The sequence below is a fragment of the Colletes gigas genome, unplaced genomic scaffold (assembly GCF_013123115.1).
Source record: "Colletes gigas isolate AHSC1104 unplaced genomic scaffold, ASM1312311v1 Colletes_gigas_Sc00038, whole genome shotgun sequence".
NCBI classification, from domain to species: domain Eukaryota; kingdom Metazoa; phylum Arthropoda; class Insecta; order Hymenoptera; family Colletidae; genus Colletes; species Colletes gigas.
The window spans coordinates 1,825,453-1,842,059 of record NW_025106667.1 but is presented as its reverse complement, the minus strand read 5'-3'; the positions used below and the strand labels follow the sequence as shown (position 1 = coordinate 1,842,059).

General features: G+C 34.9%; 1 protein-coding gene across 1 annotated transcript; it reads right to left on the bottom strand.

Annotated features, from left to right (window-relative positions):
* Window positions 1-444: 444 nt before the first annotated feature.
* On the bottom strand, window positions 445-3,912 carry LOC122402686 (zinc carboxypeptidase-like). The gene is made up of 5 exons (XM_043405675.1): window positions 3,509-3,912; window positions 2,454-2,759; window positions 1,831-1,918; window positions 1,103-1,390; window positions 445-659 (listed from the first exon to the last, which is right to left on the bottom strand). The coding sequence occupies exons 1-5, from the start codon at window positions 3,866-3,868 to the stop codon at window positions 445-447; spliced, it is 1,257 nt and encodes a 418-aa protein (XP_043261610.1). The 5' UTR covers window positions 3,869-3,912.
* Window positions 3,913-16,607: the final 12,695 nt, after the last annotated feature.

The window sequence follows — 16,607 nt, the reverse complement described above, 5'->3', positions numbered from 1 at the left end:
TGAATATTCCAAATTTCATGCTAATCTGAAAACTACATTACTAATTTTTCTGGCCTTTTCTGCCTCGACGTACAATAGTAGATAAGAATAATGGCCGCGTATTTCAGTTATCCGATTATACGTGGAAACATACTGTTTGTTCAAACGCATGGGAGAAATCAAGATCGCGATAACAACCGATACTCTTCAGAGCCTATACAATGTATTTTGGCGAATATCTAAGAGATCGAGATAAGGCAAAACGTTAAAGAATACATAGAAACCGACACGTTGTAATGAAACGTATGTTTGTAATTAAACGTCTGTCGATGACGAACGTCAGTATAACGTTCAGTATTTTGCTATTTATTATTAGGTAAGAAAAAAAGTTCGTGTATTTAATTGCATAAATAGTACGTGTATTTAAAAGCTGATAATTTGAAATATGTGTAAAATTAATTATATTTAAATAACTATGGTTTTCGATTCTCCATAGCCGAGTTTCGCAGCTTGTTCGAACATGGCGACCAAAGAATCCAGGGTTTCCTCTGCAGTTGGTATAATTTGATTTGCTGGTAGAATAAAACCATACCTTCCTGTGTCTCGAAGTTCATAAGTAAATGTTATTGGAGTTTTGTAGGTTCCTCGTACCCAATCCATTGATCCTCCGGATGCAATGTCTACAAAAATCACAAATTTAATTTTATTGAAAAGTATAGGACTTCCTATACTTTTAATTAATTTTATAGTAATAATTGAAAGAATTAGAAATATTATTCGACTATAAACATTATCTATTCGATCAACTGCAAATACGTATATGTATAAGCAGGTCATTCATTATTATTATTATCATTAATAGCTTCTTCGATAAATAATTTAATATTATTAATTTTACCATTAATTATTTTTATTCAAGATTAATTATTTATTTTAGAAATTTCAGTTTCTACTACGATTCGATGTTAGATTTTTTCAATTTTAAATTAAAATCGAGCCAAACGAATTGGAATTTGTCTCAGCTGGATGTTGCAACCTTGCTGTTGCACGTCGAATCGAATAGCAAACGCCAACCTTCGCTTATTTAAATTATTCGCTATTCAAGCGCGAATGATCTACTCACATATAACATCGACGATATTTCCGACTTTGTATTTCGTTCCGTATCTCTTTGACAGCACGTTCGCGGAATAGTTTCCTATTTGTAACAGATCGTTGTAGTTGGAGACCTTTTGGCTGGTATGGCCGTAAGGGATTAGCAACAATTGACTGTAACTATGGAACGCTATGTAGGCGAATATCTTCTCATGGATGCTGCCGATGTACTGGGACATGGTTCTTGTTTCCGTTTCGGAGAACGGTTTATCGCCGGCGTATATTTCGCTGCACGGATATCTGCTTGTACCACCCTCTGAAACGATCAATAATAGTGTGAAAACTCGATAAATGTCAGGGTGACAAGAGTGCTTCTTACACTGAAATATGCTCAAACGTGCTAGTCTAGAACAAGAAGCACTATTATTCACTTTTGATCCCCCTAATCTCGGAAACTGTTCAATTTACGAGTTAAACGGGGCCCATTGGAACTTTTCATCAAGATATTATGAATTATATCATATCAAAAGTTCAGCTAATTTAATCGTGGGCCATTTTCTAATACACAGTACCTACATATGTATATGTATCTGTGCGGGGTCCTTTGGCGGTGAGTCTGAAATGATCTGGGGCTGTAATCTGGTATTGGAAATCTGATATTTATTGATAATATAATGGATAGGTGAATGTTAACAGATTCAAGTTTCAAAATGCCTGATATTATCTAGAATGCATTAATAATGAGTATTACAGCACCTGCCCAGTGAAAGTTCCAGTTTCTGTTTGGATCGGCACCAAAGCATCCCCTTCCGGTCGGTCGTCTCGTTTTTCGCCAGAGACGATTCTAAACATAAAATCGTGTAAGTACTTACTTCGCACTGTGATTTTCTTTTTATCGAACAAGTAAGCTTTATCGATAGTTTTTCCAGACAATTATCACCTATTGCGTTGGTATTTATCAGGCAATCGTACGAGAATGTACTTACTTACGTAGTTTGCGGTTGATTGAAATTTCTTGACTAATTACATATACATAGATAACAAACGACAGTCATTGTCCCGAGATAAAACTAATAAGAACTCGATACATACATATAAGTAAAACTCATATAAGATTATTTTATCAGCGATCGGTAAATTTGGTACAACTTATCGACGAATATTATTTGGTCACGTTCGTGTACAGTTTTTATCTGTTTGTATACAAATTAAACCTTCTCGATTAGAGATTAAACGATTACGTGAGCAATCAAGAATCGAGATTTCTATCTAGATTTATTTTAATTTAAATCTACTGGACAATATCGAAAATGGAACAACAGGGGCTTGAGAATTTACAATCTAAATGCGTTCAAGGTTCTTTTTAAAGATTTCTTTACCGTGGTGTGCGTGTACTCGTAACCATCCGGATTGAATATCGGAAAGATGTACCAGTCGTAAGACTCTGCCATGTATCTGACACGAGGATCGTCGCTAAGTATCAATTCGTTCAGAATGTACGTTACGACGGCTGGCGATATCCATTCCCTGGCGTGAATTCCACCTTCGACGAACACGCCAGGATTTCCCTCTCTGTACGACAGCTTCACACCTTTTATACTTTGTCCTTGAAAGCTGCTCCCGCCGGTTATCGATTTCACGATTTCTGGATGCTGAGTTGCCAGAGAATCCAACCAACGATAAATCTGAAGGGAAAAACTCATTTATACCGACAATGAGCCATTTCATTTTATTCGTACGTACGTATGTATGTATGTATGTATGTATGTATGTACCCTCATAAATATTTGCAGAGTGTTCGCGGCCATCACTAGGAAAAATTTTAATAGGAGATTCTAGGAGCCAAAATAAGACAAAAGTCGATAATAAATACCAATTTGTTGATCGAGGCTTTCTTAAATAGTTATTAACGTTTAAAGTTACGCCTGTAGAACGGCGGAGTGCGCGTGATAGTGGTTCTCATTCAGCATGAAAAACTCTACTTACCGACGTATCGACAGTCTTACAATTTTATGCAGTCTGGATTCGCAGACACTGGATACGCAGCTGTTCGCAGCTGTTCGCAGATTCCCGTTCTACAGGCGGAACTTGAAACGTTAATAACTTTTTAACGAAGCCTCCATCAACAAATTGGTCTTATTGATTTTCGTATAATTTTGCCACCTAGAATCGATCCTATCCTCCTATGAATAATATCATATTATTTATGTATTCTCATATTAACATATCGCTGACTACATATACTAGTATGATATGATATCGTAGTTGTATAATATAGTATGATTCCACGATTTATGTAAAAGTATGATAAACTTTTAGTTTAAAATTGCAAATGAAGGCAAACATGAAGTTAATGTAAATTATTTCGTCGGTTTCTCACAAAGCTTTGTTAATGCTACAAGTAAATGTTATTGTTAAATATTTCTTATCTTACTTCGTCCAATCGATGATAACCCAGCCAGTCGAAAGTGCCCCTCACGTTACGACGAGGATTTTCATCGTCGATGTAATTTTGCACGTTGTCCATCATCAATTGTGGATCGAGTCGCGTCGTGTTTGCGATCTTCATGAATTCCTGAATCTTCTCTGGCGATATCATAACGTTCGCGGTGTAGTTGACTCTCGGTTGTGCCCAGAAATTGTAACCATCACCGTCTTGCATCGTTTGCAACAGTTCGAGATGGGCATCGTCCGCCACAAAAACCTTGTACAATTTATACCCATCGTATCTCACTTTGTCATCGGCACAAATTACACCAACGAAAATAAGAAAATGCAACGAAATCACTCTCATCGTGCGATTCGATTTCGTGAGAAAACTAAGTAGAAAATAAACGTATCGTTATTGGAAGGAATTTTTCGAAAAATCTCACGAAATTTTTCTTTTACTATTCATTCTTTTCACTTGGAAAACTTAATAGTTGTTGGATTTGTTTTCGAATTCTTAGTTTACAATTGAAATTGAAAAGTTTTTGCATTTATTTTGCAATTTATGAAATATTATTTCTTAGTTATTCATTCCACTCATTCCAACTTCCACGACCAACGGCGATTTTTCACGACACAATTTCCACTGAATCTTTGGTTATAATTTAGGCGATATTTGAGCGTTGTTGAGCGATTTTTGAATAAAATCGACCGTTCGACGAGGACGATGTTTTTCCACTGAGAGAGTTCAGCTTTCACGGAAACGGTTAAAAGCGGAAATCGGAGAGATACCGGTTCTAACTTTGTCAAAACCGACCTCGCTTCCTCAAGATGCAATGCTGGTATGCGCGTGTAAGGTGAATCCCCCAGTGACTTTATATACGCGAACCAACCGCAGGAGGTAAAAATATCCTGTACGTGAGATAAGTGTAAACAAAAAAATACGGGCAACACATTTGAATGCAAGATGGGCCATGGGAATTCTCGCGAGGTTGCAACCAGGCGAAGCCTCTCCACATGGTTAAAGACCTCGGAGGTACCGTTCGAAATTATCGAATAACCGAGGTTCTCGACATTTTCTCGACAACTTTTTCCATTTCCCAGAAATTACTTGAATTACTTTCCTCACAATTTCTTTAATTTATTAAATTCCATTTCTTATCTATACATACATATGTATATGTAATCCTTTGCACTAGAGTTTCTTACATTTCCGATACTTGACAAAGAACTCTTGAAAAACAAAATGTTGGTCAACATCAGAAGATTTATAACATTCTGAAAAATACGAACACAAAACTTTCCATATTTGAAGATTTACCTTTTCTTTTTGCATCGACTCTGTACGGTGAATTCTTCTATGCTGTGGGTCTTATTTTCTGACACAGGCATCAGTCATTTTTCATTTATTCTTTTCGTCCATTTTTATGATTCGTGCAGGTCCAAATAAATAAATATTGCAATAAAAAAAATATCAGTGATCGTCGTTTTTAATTCTGCAGATAGAATTATCTCCAATTTGAATAAGAAATTATTTTTTCCCTTTAGTTTTTCTATCGTAAATAGAATAGGATTACGTGCGCTTTGTAATAATGTTTTGCTAATCGCATATTTTCGATACGAAGAAATTTATCAAGTTTTGTTTCAGCATTGTGGAAATTTGAAAAGATTGAGAACCCTCGATGTTTACGGATTTACACGATATTCAAATTGCACGATTTCGATTTAACAGGGTCGAAGGAATGCAAACAGATGCGACGTTGAGGAATTTGAAAATTTACCGTACATTGATCAAATTTATGGAGAATAAAATGCATGTAAGAAACAAGCTTCGATAAGAGAATCGAACGATCGAATAAAATAGTAATGGAAATGTCACGAATAACTTTTAATTCAAACGAATGAAAATTGTTTTTAATAAAGTTTCGAATATTTAGTGTTTAGGTAAAAAAGTAATTGCAATATGTACGTTGAAAGGTAAACTATTAATTTCGTAGTGGGAAGCAAAGAATGGTTCTAGAAACATTAGTTTCAATTTACACGAGACTATTACGGAACCAATCTGCCATGTAAACGAAGGATAAGCATATTTTTGTTTCTCCAGCATTGACCTTGTCTCCAGACAATATTCTTTTCATTTACGGGTACAAAATCTGATAGTAATTATCTAGATTCTGTAAATTATATTCCTCGTTTGCACGAACATCTTTAAATTCAATCGTCCACGCGATCGATGAATAAACAATGCGTGCGGTTGGTTGTTTTTTTCTCAAAGTCCGCAAGTGCAACGAGCTATAATTAAAGACCACAGGAAGATTACGCGAGAATCCGATGAAATCAGATAAGCGAATGAGCATTCATTAATTGTTGCACTAATGAAGGAGTGAAAAAACGATTTTCTCGTTAGATCCCGTATTCTTTTTTGCATACTGCGATTATGTTAAATAGGACAGCGAACACTGTTAAGCGTTGTCCTTCGTTTCCTTTGCCAGATGGAGGCATTATCGAATAGACACGGTCGAGTCTACGTGGAATTAATACTAATTGACAACGAACCAGGAGAACTTTCTTGCTACAAACTTTGTTACGTTTGCTAGTAATTTACTATACTATGGTATTACTATAGTTAATAATATTAACCGTGAGTGCTACTGATTAACGATTACATACTTCAATAGTCAACCGCCATAAGCGATTAATTCCATTAATCGATCGATGCCCAATTCTGGGCAGTACAGATTTCATTCCGTTAAAAAACAAAAGAATTCCTGTAATTTCAAATTCTACCACAATCAGCGCTATGATCGTTTTTTGTAAACTGTTGGTAACGTCGCGAGTGACATCGAAATAATAATGGGGCTCTAGAGCCCCTAAGACATGAGCCGAAAAAATGCATTGGATGTAACGAGTAAACCCTACATGGACTTTCGGTGGCTGGCTGTCTCCAATCTGACTGCCATACCGACCTGAAAATTCGGAGCTGATTTTTAGCGGCCTCTTCTCATGGATAACGGTCAGTTGAGAAACTCACTGAATTAGTGTGATAGGCAGCAGTTAGTGCCTGTAAATGCATACCAGTTGAAAGCTACGAATTATTCGCGATTCCTTGACTAGTTAAAGTTGTAAATAATTTGCTAAAATCAGTCTATCCGCGGCTTCTACCTGAGGCAGCGCTCGGATTCGTAATGCAAGCTTCGTGAGACATCGGAGCTGCCCCCACCCCGCCGCCTAATTCGCGAGCATTGCCGAGCACAGCGGACGGCCTGGACGGCCATCATTCCTACTTTGAAAATAAACATGGCAAGACGTGTCAGGACGTATCGGCGTTTCGCGACCGAGGTGCGTATTTCTAACCTGTTTATCCTTCCACTATTACTACTCGCGTATTACTACATACTTACGATCTCTTGCAATACGGTCTCGATTTAATCATTACTTAATTCTAATAATCGTTTGCGTACTTTAATGCATCGTTATTTCGTTTCTGTTGCAGTCTCTTATTGGAATTCGAAATTAAGAAATAATAAGGCTTGTTGGAACCTGTCAAGACGTGTCGACGTTTCGCGACCAACGAGGTACATACGTCTTTCTAACCTTTTAATATTTCTTCATTATTATCAACTATTGTTTAATTATGATTTAATTTGTATTTCATTTCTGTTGCAGTCTCTGATTGAAATTCGACGCCATGGAAAATTTCATTGGCGCGTAAACGACGCCATAACAGATGGCAGACGAGTCGACAAATTTTGGAGGGAATATTGGTAACTTCTAAACAATCAATATATCAATATAACAATCTAAATAATCAATATTTATATATTTTTATCTCTTTATTACGTTATTCCTTGCAAGCATGATAATAATTTTATAATCGGCCATTGTTAAGATAAATTATGAAAATCTTTGACAAACTTTTTATCCGCTTCGATATCTATCGAAGTATACAGAAATGGCGTCGGTAGATTGGAATAGTTTATATTTAACTGTATTCTGATCGCGATTTAATATTTCCGAGTGTTATTTATTTAATTGATCGTTTATATCTCTTTATGAATTGTTGTAATTGCAATTTGCATATATATTTCGATGCAAGTTTAAGAAAACGTAGAAACCACGTAGTTGGAATATGCTATTAAAGCATAAATATTTAACGAACTTTAATTTTTGCAAATTTCGGAATATTTATAAAAATTATCGGATATTCTCACATTCGATGAAGTAAACATAATCATGCTTACAACTCTAACTATGAAATTTAGTGATATAATATTTATAAATTGAATAATTACTTGTACGTAATTATTTTCGTAGATAATATTTTGTCGTTGAAATTCTCATTGATTGAGAATATTTCGCCTTCGTGGCATTGATCTTGTACGGGACAAACTATGTATACAACAGTACCTACTAAGTAAAACAGTGTTTTCGTTGACGAGCTCTAGTAAGAAGAAAAAAGAAAATCGATAGGCAAAGCACAGGCGTGCTTGTTGTGTTTCTTATCTCCTGTCCCTTTCTTTTCAGCTGTTTTCTTTCCAGGCAATTTGTTGGCCGCGCGCAATGCGGCCGGTAGATTCAGTGATCGTGCGTAGCAACAAGTTTGTTTCTCGGGGCAAAGTGACCCCGAGTACGTTATCGTTCACGGTGTTAGGCAAACGCGAGAATAGAAGCAGTGTTTCTTACGCAGTATTATTATATTATTTCCAGAGCATCGTGGCTCTCCTTGTTTTCTGAATCGCGATAATAGAGTCATTTGTTCGCCGATTTCAATCTTCGGTCGCGGTAATCTAATTTAATACTTTCCAATCAAATTAATTATTTTTTCAATTTGAAATTTAAACTCCTCGTTACCGGAATTAGAGTCGGTGCATCACCGAAGAGGACTTATTGGCCGATGCTCCACGAGCAAACAATGTAAGTATAAATTTATACTTTGAAATTTTTAATTAAAAATCTCTACACTTTTGATAATAGATTCTAATTGTTTTCTTACAGTTTTCTTACAGTTTCTGAACATGATCCTGGGAACCAGCAGCAGTACCCGCGGGGGGGTATCGGGCGGTGGACCACGAGCGAACAACGTAAGTATAAATTTATACTTTGAAATTTGTTAATTAAAAATCTCTATAATTTTAACAATAGATTGTAATTGCTTTCTTATTCTTTATAGCAGGAGCATGCAGGGGGCTTTGATGACTTCCACCGGGCAGCAGCGGCATCATTTTCCAGTCATCCCAGAGGCACAAGATCATCACTGGTGAGTCGCATGCTATTTGTGTTCCTCTGGTCCCCAACCATGTTGTAGGATGAAAGATCCGAATCAACACGGGTGACCGACCAGTTGTATACTTGGTATTTTTGACGAGTTAAGTGACCGCGGGTATGAAAAATACCCATGAATTATATTTTGTTAGTGCAGGCTAGGGTCTTCTTGCACTCGCGTTTTTTAATGTTATCAATAAATATTACACAATATGATTATTACACAATTTTTATACAATATATGAAATATGTTTATTATCTTTATTTGAATTATATAATTGAGTAGAATATGTGAAAAATAATAATGTGAAAACATTATATTAATCGTACGATTGAGTAAAATATCTTACATCATTAATATATTTATTTAATATTCGTTTTATCGATTAATACATCATACGATGTATTTTATGTGCAAGAAGGCGTTTCGCGACTGGTCGATTTTCAACTCAAAGGAACATGCATGTTAATTTTATTTTCTTAAAAATTTACTTTGACGACAGAATCGACCAAGGTTAATTGAATATTTTTAATAATAATTTAACAAATTTATTTCAATTTGCAAAGTAAATTATTTTATCATGAAATCTTTATTAAAGTCTTACATTTTGAACAATTAAATTTCAGTCACAAATTTTTCTTCAATAGTAATATCTTTCGATATTAACGTACTCTGTTGTTGATACAATATATTACATATAACGAGTCGAGTCATTTTAACTGAGAATAGATACCGTTTAGTTAATTACTAATAACCAGTTGTTCTAGTCAGGATTTTCAGGATACTTTTCCGTGTTCGTTGCCTAAGTTCATGCACATGCCCAAGTGTTATTTGCACGAGCGAAGGCAACGGGGCACGATGACTTAGTTTGTAACATTTATAATAATAATTTATCCGTGCGACTGACAATGCTAGTGTATCGTGCACGATGTACCGTCCACATATGTGTGTTTGTGGTTAGGATGTGGAAGTGCATCGTTTCAAAAGTTTATTACAATTCAGATACAGAATTTTTTCACATTAGATTCATAACAATCACAATAGTAATATTAAACTTATAGTTGTTATTTACTTGGCAATTGTTCGTATTGTATATTAGTCAATAATATTGTAAAATGCATAATGTATTAGCTTTTCAATCTTATGTAATCATATACATATAGAGTATATTTTAATGAAGACTATATCAGATATATTAAAATGTTTTACATAAATAATAAAAGTACGCAATGGGCACTAGCTTTGTCAGTCCACTGCAAAAACTGGTACGTACACAATTAGAGTATGAATGAGGTTGTGTCCGGGTGTCGGAGGAACCCCGGGGAGTCCTCTCTAGTTTAGGTCGCGCCCGGACATTCCGAATGAGAACCGTGGAGTGTTTGTGTTTGTTTGATTGAGTTTTGCAATTTTTTAAATATAGGGTTAGGTAGGTAGGTAACTTATTCTCTGGTGTGTGTGTTTAAACGTAAGTAGGTAGGGCCAGGGCAGGACTGTCCACATTAGTTATAGATCGGGTAGGCGCGTTTTCGCGTGGCAGTTCTGTTCCTGTAGTTACGATTTCGAGAGTAGAAATGTTGCTGATTCAAACGGTGTACTTGTGCTGTTTGTTTCGGCTTTATTTTCAACTCCTCGAATCGCGCGACTCTTAAAGTCGCTCTCTCGCGCTCGCGGTCGCGATCAGGTCCCTTTCGAAACGTTCGTCCCGCTCGAGATTCACCACGTATGCTCTTGCAACAATTCGTATATTGTTGGAAGACTACGTATTGCACAAAATCTCGAGCCCGGTCTTTCGTAAGTTTCAGGCATCGGCAGGACCGCCGAAGAAAGAAAAGGCTCTCGATGAGCCGAAGAGGCCCTGACAAACTGTCGCAAGAGTGGGCTGCAACAAATGGCTTTTCATCTTCATCCTCGGATGAGGATGGAAAGTCATTCCTCTTACTACTTTGTCACTTAACTCGTCCGTAGTTGTAGTTAGTTTATTTTTCTGGTTGGCTCACGTATGCATGTACCTGATGGTATATGATTGCACCATACATGCCACCCATCCCTCCCCATAACTCGCGGTTATGATATACATAGAGTTGCGAATATCCAATAATCGCGTTTGCTTTTAGAGTTGCGAATTATTATTTTTCGCGTTTCCTTTTCAGGGTAGTGTTGCGAATAATTACCATCTCGCGATTGTTTTCATGCAAACTTAGGTACCGGGAGTTTGCTTTAAAAGTAGCGTTGCGAATTATTGATAAACGCGATTGCTCGTAGAGTCGCGAATTACCATTTTTCGCGTTTCCTTTTCAGGGTAGTGTTGCGAACAATCACGATTCGCGTTGCTTTTTTACTCTTGTATACATATGATGGACATCAACCGCGTTTGCAATTTTCATACTATAAATTAGCGTTGCGATCTTGATCAATCGTGCGATTTTTTCTTTAGAGTTGCGATATTTTCAATGCCAAAATTCTACCCTAACTGTAGTAATAGAAGTAGTTAGTATATTTTGTGGCCAGTACATGTGAATTCACATGTACCATTAACCCCTGATTAAAGTTAGAGTTGCGAATAATATACAATGTTCGCGTTTGCTCGTAGAGTTGCGAACAAATATTTATCGCGTTGATATATCAGTGTTGCGAATAAATACGATTCGCGATTGTCTTTATGCAGACCTAGGAACCGGGTGTTTGCTTTAAAAATAGCGTTGCGAATTTTTAGTAAACGCGATTGCTCGTAGAGTAGCGAATTACTATTTTTCGCGTTTGCTTTTCAGGGTAGTGTTGCGAATAATTACCATTCGCGGTTGCTTTTATCGTTAGAAATCGCGTTTGGAATTTTTCTATTATAAATTAGCGTTGCGATCTTGACTTGTCGCGTTTTTGATTAATTAGAGTTGCGATCCAATGCCCAAAAGCTGGCCAAAACGTTGGCCACTGTACCAAGATCATCGAGAAGCAAGCTGGGATTCTGCAAAGCCTCGAATGGCTCAACGGCTACTTTATTAAAATTAGTGTTGCGCATGATTGAATACGGGTGCACGCGATTTAATTAATAAAGGAACCCTGCGTGGTTCATTTTACGAATAACAAGCACCATTCGCGTACTTTTTTATTTTATAAATTAGCGTTGCAAAAGAAATTCACTCGCGGGTTGTTTTTTGAATTTATGAGTGGAAAATATACCCTAACTATGTGAAATATATCATATTCTTTATATGTTTGTCAATGAAAATACTGCTTGAAAGTACTGTGGTAAACAGACCAATTATTTCCTTTTTCAGAACGTGTTAAAACCTGTCATTTTTATGAATATATTTTTATCACAGCTTTGTGATGCATTTAAAAATGCTGTATCGTGATTAATTGTGTTACAGATTAAATTCATGATTCATGTATATATATATATATATATATATATATATATATATATATATATCACCAATTATTCATTATTAGAGTTGATCATTTTTACGGGATATAATAACCTTTTCAACCTAATTGTTATTTATAAATAGTGGATTTTTTATAAATATTCTGTATTCTTTGCATAAATCAAAGTTTGTTCGCGATCATTGTTTTAATCGATGGGAAATAGAATGCTTGTACCAAAAGGGTAATTCAAATTGCAATTCGATATTTCATATTGAGAGTTCATTTCCGCGTAGAATCGACATTTTCGTTCGCTATTGCTTTTTCTGTATGAACCTAATTTAGTTTTGAATACAGTAAAATATAATTATTGCAATGTATAGATCTTGAAAAATTGTTTATTTCATAAAGGAAACGAAAATTAAAATCTGTTGTAACAATTGAATACAATTTTCAATCTGTTTCGTATTTATCTTAACATTGAGACGAATTTAGCTTTTCATTTAATTTCAATTACATAGTACTTATGTTTTTAAACTTTTTAATATGAATTTTTACTCGTGGAAACTTTAGTTCAAATATTAATTTCATAATATCACTTTTAGTAGAATTTGATTACCCTTAGTCTATCTTGACGATGTATAATTATGTATTTTTTTCTGTGTTCATTAATACACTTTCATTTCAGCTGTTAATCCTTTGAACAAGTTCTTGTTACAGAATAATATACTATAATCATTGAAGAATGGAATTGAAAATGGTACACGGATTCCATCTTGATCGCTCTTAGAGAAATATTTCATACAATTTTATTTATTGTCTGATTTATGTTTCAGGGAAACATCGTGGGATTAATCAAGACACCAAGAAGAAAATATCTTTTCACGTTTCTCTGTTTTATATGAGTTATATTTATTGGATATGAGTTTTTGTTTCAGGAAAACATCGTGGGAGTGACGAGGACACCAAGAAGAAAATATCTTGTCATATTTCTTTGTTTCATGTCGGTTATATTTATTGTATACGAGTGTGTGTTTTAGAAAAACATCGTGGGATCGATGAAGACACCAAGAAGAAAATATTTCTTCGTTTCCACAGATTGCGTTAGAATATAAGTAGAAATGTATATTGTAGATATAAGCGTTCTCCAGCGTTATATTAAGTACTACTGAAACGTGTGCGTAAATTTAAGTGCGGGAATGATTAATATTAAGGTACATATTAGTATTCTAATATGCAAAGTCCATACGTGCAGTTGCACATTTTTCTGGTTGGATCTTCAGTGTCTGGGTTAGGCACTGTCATAATTAAGAAGGAACAATTAATAATAAAGTACATATTGGTACTTTAATAATCAGGATTCGTACGTGCGGTTGCACATTCCAATTTTGTTTCTAGAAAACATGTGTATCATCTCACATGTATTGACATTTTGTTAGGTTATTCGTCTCTTGATTGAGCAGTTCTTTTAAGAACGCTCCTTTTTCTAGCTCGTTTTTAACTTTTCGATAGCTTCTCCCTTAGTTAGGTATTCGAATTCCTCGCCAAAGGAAGGGTGGTCGGGGCGAGGCTAGGGCGGGTCTCCATTCGCAGCAACCTCCACGCGGTGAGACCCGGGTCATATTATTTACTATGTAATTAATAGAATTATTAATTACATAGGAAATAATATGAGCTAATGGCTGGCGTTCTTCTTATAGTTCCACATAAGTAAGTACCTTCTTCGTTCTGGTGCGCATCTAATAACACTGATTTCGAGTGGAAAATACATTTTTGCCGAGTTATTTTTTGAATAAATGATATATTACAATTTAAAATAAAAAACAGAGGATTTGCGGTGTACTTATAAATGAGGTACATCCTTACGTATTTTAATAATCTTAATCGATTGGTTACTCCAATGAAATTAATCGATCGATGCTCAATTCTGGTCTGTACAGCTTTCATTTCGTTAAAAAATACTAAAATTTCTGTAATTTGATTTTTTATCTCACTTCCTCTTGTGTTCATTTCGAAATCTGTTGGTGGTACGATCCAACTACAGAAGTCGATAACATAGGAAACGTAGAAAACGTAAGTACTATGCCTTGTACCATGTGTGTAATTTATCAATATTAGATAAGATTTTTTATCAATTACAAAGTTCATGCTTTTATATTACAATTATTGCAGACATTTTGAGAATGACCCCCGATTAAGTTTCAATTTGTTTCTTCTTTTGTCTAATATTTTCGTTTGCTTTGCGTTTATTTTAGCTTCCTTGTATTTCGTGGAACGAAGATAACAAATCAACGCTGTAATATAATAGGATTAGTTTGTATTTTGCCATTAGCCTATACTAGTAATCTGATAGAATAAATGTGTCCACGCGTCGTCCTTAGTTACGTGTCACGTCTAATGGTTACATCTGAAGTGAGGAAGATAGGAGATAGGAGAGTAGAATAGGGTCGCCGGTAGCGCGCAGTAGATGATGAAGCAAACCTTCTTGTTTCACAAGTTTTGCCTTTTGATGCTTATCTTTTCGATTTTCAAATTTCAAACGATTACTAAAGCGAAGGTAATAATAGAAGTCGTAATAGGCGTCACAATAACGACATAAATCCATTCTAAGCAGTTTCTCACGCACTGTTTTCCAACTTAATCATCAAGTCAACAAAACTCTTATTTATCCGCGGAAAAAGATATTATGTAATTAACAACATGTGATTGATTCTTGACATCAAGCGTGCATTTTTATCATTCTTACGGTCAAGGACATTGATAGGAATATTAAAGTATAATAATTCTCTAGTGTCGATGCACTTTGATGCATTCTTGGGACTTGAAAATTAAAAGAAAAAAAACAAAACAGAAACGATCAACGGAAATTTTGTTCCGTATGAGAACTACGTGGGCAGAAATTGCAATTATTTAAGGTTTAAAACAATTAATTTCAGTTTTTAATCGAGCTTCATCCGTTTCAGAAATTTCTAAATTCAAATTTCTAATTCTGTTTTTGTTTGTTAAATGATTTTTAGTAATTCCTATTTTGGTGCATCTTATACAAATTTCCATTTTGTAGTAAGTTTTTTCTATTTCAGTAAAAATGTCATTTATTTTATTTTCTTAAAAATTTTTTCAATTTAGAACGAGTCTATCAATTAATAATGATTGATAAATGTTTTGATCTTCCTTTTCTAATGAATTCCGTTTCATGAATTCTATTTATTTTTGTACATATCATCTTAAAAATATCTAAAGAAACTTGCCAATGCTTAATTCCGACACTCTGTAGATAATAAATGTTGAAAAATGTTCATTATTGTTCATTTCTTTCCGTTAGATTGCTAAGAAAAAGAAGAAGGTGCGTTACGTTAAGTTACGTTATCGTTCGATGGATCGAAAAGTCCTTGTCGTACGACTGTGATCCGTTCACCATCGATCGAGTCCTTGTCAAATACAAAACGGATATCGATCATCGTTACGTATACACCAGACAAAGGAAAATACGTAATTTTAAAAGTCTAGACGCAATTTCTGACGGAATATGTAAATCGGCGTTACCTTAGTTCAGATATCACTGTTTCATAATCAATTTGTCCGGTTTGTATACCGTATTATCTGTTATGAGAAACTGTGAAGGAAAAAGGAAAATGAAATAAGTATGTATATCGATCGATTATAATACTACAAAATTTACAACTACACATTCCGCATGATATAAACAATGTGAGTCGCAATCTTATTATATTTTTCAAATAGCTTCGTAATTTTAATACAAAGTAAATATGTACAGTGAGTGACGAAAGTATTCGAACGCTCCGAAATAAAAAGTTTGGAGCTTAAAAAATACGAGTCGTATTATAAATTACGAAATACATACTTTTATTTCTATAATAACATATCTATAAGAATCATGACTAACAATAAGTGTATTAAATTTTAAGTGTCTTTGATAATATATCAACACTAGTTATGAAACATTTCTTGGTAACATCGACTAAATGAACGTTACAAAAGTATTCGAACGATAAACCTCGCAAAAGAAAAGAAACCCTCAAATATGACACAACGTAAACAATGGCGACTCCAGTTAGTATAGCACATTTCCCGTGTTCAGTACAGTGTAAGTATTAATAAGATTGCAAAATTTTTTTAAAATAATGTGTCGAAAAGAATCCGAAACAACTGGCAGGAAATTGATAATTAAGTGGCATAACGAAGGCAAGAGCTATGGCGAAATAGCAAAATTGTTAGGGAGAAGTATGTAAATCTACCGTTTACTGCATAGTAAAAAAGGTATAAAAAAAACTACTCGAATCCTTGAAAATAAAGTCCATTCTGGCCGACTGAAAACGTTAACGAAGAGGGAGGAGAATAGAATTGTGCGTGAAATCAAGAAGGATGACTTACATACAATTAGAGGGGGTTCTGGGTAGGACTAAATCGAATTTAGTCGATGTTGCCAAGAAATGTTTTTATACCATAGTGTTGATATTAT